This window comes from Mus caroli, chromosome 10 (assembly GCF_900094665.2).
Source record: "Mus caroli chromosome 10, CAROLI_EIJ_v1.1, whole genome shotgun sequence".
NCBI classification, from domain to species: Eukaryota; Metazoa; Chordata; class Mammalia; order Rodentia; family Muridae; genus Mus; species Mus caroli.
Genome location: NC_034579.1, coordinates 121634566 through 121638428, shown reverse-complemented (window position 1 = coordinate 121638428; position 3863 = coordinate 121634566). Strand labels below are relative to the sequence as shown.

The window sequence follows — 3863 nt, the reverse complement described above, 5'->3', positions numbered from 1 at the left end:
TTTGGTCAATGATGCTCTTTCATTTGCAGAAGGTTTGACATACATGAAAATGCAGCTGCCATAAGAGATGGAGATGACAATCATGTGAGAGGAACAGGTGGAGAAAGCCTTTTTCCTCTGACTGGCAGATGGGAACCTCAGAATGGTGCTGATGATGCAGATGTATGACAAGATCACTAGAGCTAGTGTGAACAGCAGAGTAATGGAGGCACAATAAAAGCCAAATGCCTCTAAAAGCCTTGTATCTGAGCAAGACAGTTGTAAAATGGGGAAGTAGTCACAGGAGAAGTGATCAATGATGTTCAAAGCACAAAAATCTAACTTGAGGATAAGCATGATTAAAGGGAAGATGCTCAGAAATCCTGCCAGCCATGAGGTGAGGACAAGAAGTGTGCAGACTTTCTGATTCATGATGATAACATAGTGCAGTGGTTTGCAGATGGCTACATAGCGATCATAAGACATGGCAGTTAGAAGAAAGAACTCAGACACTCCCAGAGAAAGGAAGAAATATAACTGAGCCAAACAGTTGTTATAGGAAATAGTCTTGACTTTAGTAATTATTGACTCCAAAAATCTAGGGATTGAAACACTGGTGAATATAATTTCTAAGAAGGAGAAATTCTGGAGGAAGAAATACATTGGAGTCTTTAACTGAGAGTCTAGCAAGGTGAGAGTGATGATGGTTAGGTTTCCAGCGACACTTAATATGTAAGCAATGAATAAAAGGATAAAAATTACAACCTGAACTTCTGGTGTGTCTGATATGCCCAAGAGCACAAACTCAGTAACCGTAGAGTGGTTTCTCATACTGATTTACTGTTCACAGAATCTATTGATAAAAAAGAAATCAAAGTGTAAACACAATGTAAAAAGAACAAAAGTTTAAAAAACTGATATTACTACATTCTGTGAAGTTAAGCAATGGGATATTTCCAGTAGGAATTTCCAATCTCTGCCCATTCCTCTTAAACAAAAAAAAATCTTGCTGAAAGAAAATATTTTTGTACATGGGTGTTTAAAGCCCTCTTGAGCAATTATAAACCAATATTCTACATGTGGTTCTAATTTATGTGTGTGATGTACGTTTGAACTATAGATTTATATAACAATGTTTTAATAGCATCTTCATTTTTAATATAAAACATTGTTTTTTGGTTTCACATACTGTATGCTTTGAGAACTGAATATAACATTACATTTCAACTTCAATACTATTCCCAAACTTCTATAGTTTGGTAGTAAAAACTGAGCACCCAATCATATTTACTAAACCTAAGTGCTGTAATGATTATTTTCAACAATAATACGTATTGTTTTAAAATGGCTAAGTACATAAATGTGTTTGTGAACACAAAAATCAGAACAGATTTTTTTATTGTAAATCTTCATTTATGTGAGAATTAAAACATGGGCCAGGGAAAATAATTAAACAGAGCCAGGAATCAATAGTTATTTCCTAAGAATGCTGAGATGAGACGCTTGAATCATTTTAAAATTTTCTTTTTGCTAAGTTTATTTGCTACTTTATATTTAAACTTTCTTAAGGATCAAAGGAACTCATACAAAGGACTTTTTTTTCATCTCCAGGTAAAATAGTGCCTTCGTTTTCAAAGAATTATCAGAATGAATAAAATTATGTGTTGGAATTTCTTTCTCAAATCACAGAGCTATACACTGTAACCTCTTTGACATTTATCACTTCTCTTCTCTCCTGACATTTAACAGACAACACAGAGTCTGTGATATGTTATCAAATTTGTTGTACTGGTTTCTGTGCTGTGCAGTTCAGCAAGTGATAAGTATTAAAGCTGATCATGGATATCATTCACCTTTTCATATTTTAGTCTTCAAGCTCTCCATGTTTTGTTCTCTTTAGGAATATACATTTTTCATCAATATGCCATCAAAACTGACAAATAACTCTTATGTGGTGTATATGATAGTCAAAATATACTAAAATCTAAATTTAACAGTAATAAATATATTTCAATGATAACTTGAGGATCCTTGCATTTTTGCAGTAAATTAACCTTTCAGGGAGGGTAAGAAACATTTGTTCACAAATATGAAATATACTGTTTGGTATATATGGTAATACCATTCAGATATAATACCATACAATAGCCAGCCATTGCTTAAATTCTGCCACCTAAAAGCATAGAAATAAACATATTCATAATATTCTCCAGAAGATTGTTTTGTCATTCAGGTCACGCTAGCCTCTTTTAATTATACAAAAACTTGACATAAAAAATATATATGGTGAATTGCTTGTACGGATGCTAACAGCCTCACTTAGAAATGAAAAGAAATGTACCTTTAATCTCTTTTATTGTTTCACAGGAACCGAGTGTGCTATAAACATATTATTGCCATCCTTGGAATTCTTTAAGAAAACACAGCAACTGATACTGTTTTAAGACACTGGAAGGTAAAACATTTTGAAGGTCTCTGGATAAGATAAAATGGAAATCTGCACAAGCATAAGTACAACTTTACCTTCTCTGCAAATCTATGAATCCCTGACACACTCAACTAAAGACAAGAAGGACGCAAGCAGAAGTTCAAGACATGGGTGTGGTGATGTCATGACTCATCTTTCTTGAAAACCACACAAGATAGGGAGACAGAGAATAAAATGTACCAATCAATCGGTAACATCCAACCTGGCATCCCTTTGGTCAAGCAATTCTCTTTAATGAGTGCATGGACTCATCTATGCTCAGGAGATAATTTATTCTCAATTCATTTGGGATTAGTTAAACCCAGAAATATACATCTTACAATGGTCTCTTCTTTGACAGTCTTACTGATATTTTACTAATTAGCAAATTCTGCCAGTGCTGAGCAGAATAGGGAACTAAAGAAGCATTTGTGTTAATATCTTCAAAAGTTAATAATTTTACTCTGCTCTTGTTTTCTATTTTTTAACTTTAAAATTGATATGTGCTCCAAAATATGAAATCCAAAGCCACAGCGGCATGTCCTTACCCCATCCTACCAAGCATATATTTAAATCTTTTGATATTTAAAATAAAATATACATCCTACCAGGCATACATTTTAAATTGTTTGATTATTTAAAGTAAAATATGCTACATTATACCAGTTTGTTTTATGTATTATGCAAACATAACCACACAGTATTACCATTCACACAATGTTACAAGCACGGACATTATGAAAATTTATTACACAAAAAGTTGTCCCAAATTCTTATCTTGATTTTTCAGTTAAACCTGAGTAATTGATGTCATTCCTTGTCAAAGTATCTTTTTAAAAAAACTTTATTTTTGTAACATTTGCATGAGATGTCCAAAAAGGCTTATACATAATTTATTAATTGTATTATTGGTCAAGATTAGGGTTAGCACCCTCCCTCCAAAAAAGTAACAGACTAGACAGAAAGCCATCAAAGATAACCTTAAAGATTGTGATAATGATGCTAAAGTGTAGCCTTCTGGAACTGATGGCTTCTGGTGAGGGTGTGAGTGGTAAAAGACTCATGTTCTTTAAGGGTCTGTCCACCAGGAGTTTCATCATGCTTTAGTGAGTATATCAGCACTTCAAATTGAATTGTGTTTTATTTTTGTTTTGCTTTGTGTTTCTTCTTCCTCTTCTTTCTCTTCTACTTCCTCTTCTTTCTCTTCTACTTCCTCTCCTCCTTCTCCTTCCCTCCTCCTCCTCTCCTCCCTCTTTCCTCCTCGTCATCATCTCCCTTCTTCTCTCCTTCTTCTTCCTCCTCCTCCTCCTCCTCCTCCTCCTCTTCTTCTTCTTCTTCTTCTTCTTCTTCTTCTTCTTCTTCTTCTTCTTCTTCTTCTTCTTCTTCTTCTTCTTCTTCTTCTTCTTCTTCTTTTTCT

At 34.0% G+C, this 3863-nt stretch overlaps 2 protein-coding genes across 2 annotated transcripts in view; one reads left to right on the top strand and one right to left on the bottom strand.

Moving 5' to 3' along the window:
* Positions 1 to 810, bottom strand: part of LOC110302914 (olfactory receptor 6C3-like) — a 2781-nt gene extending 1971 nt beyond the window's left edge. Inside the window, exon 1 of the mRNA XM_021173722.1 lies at positions 1 to 810. Coding sequence (XP_021029381.1) covers positions 1 to 810 — 810 coding nt within the window.
* LOC110302913 (olfactory receptor 6C2-like) overlaps positions 1 to 3863 on the top strand; it is a 66461-nt gene that overhangs the window by 6165 nt on the left and 56433 nt on the right. The window lies entirely within an intron of this gene.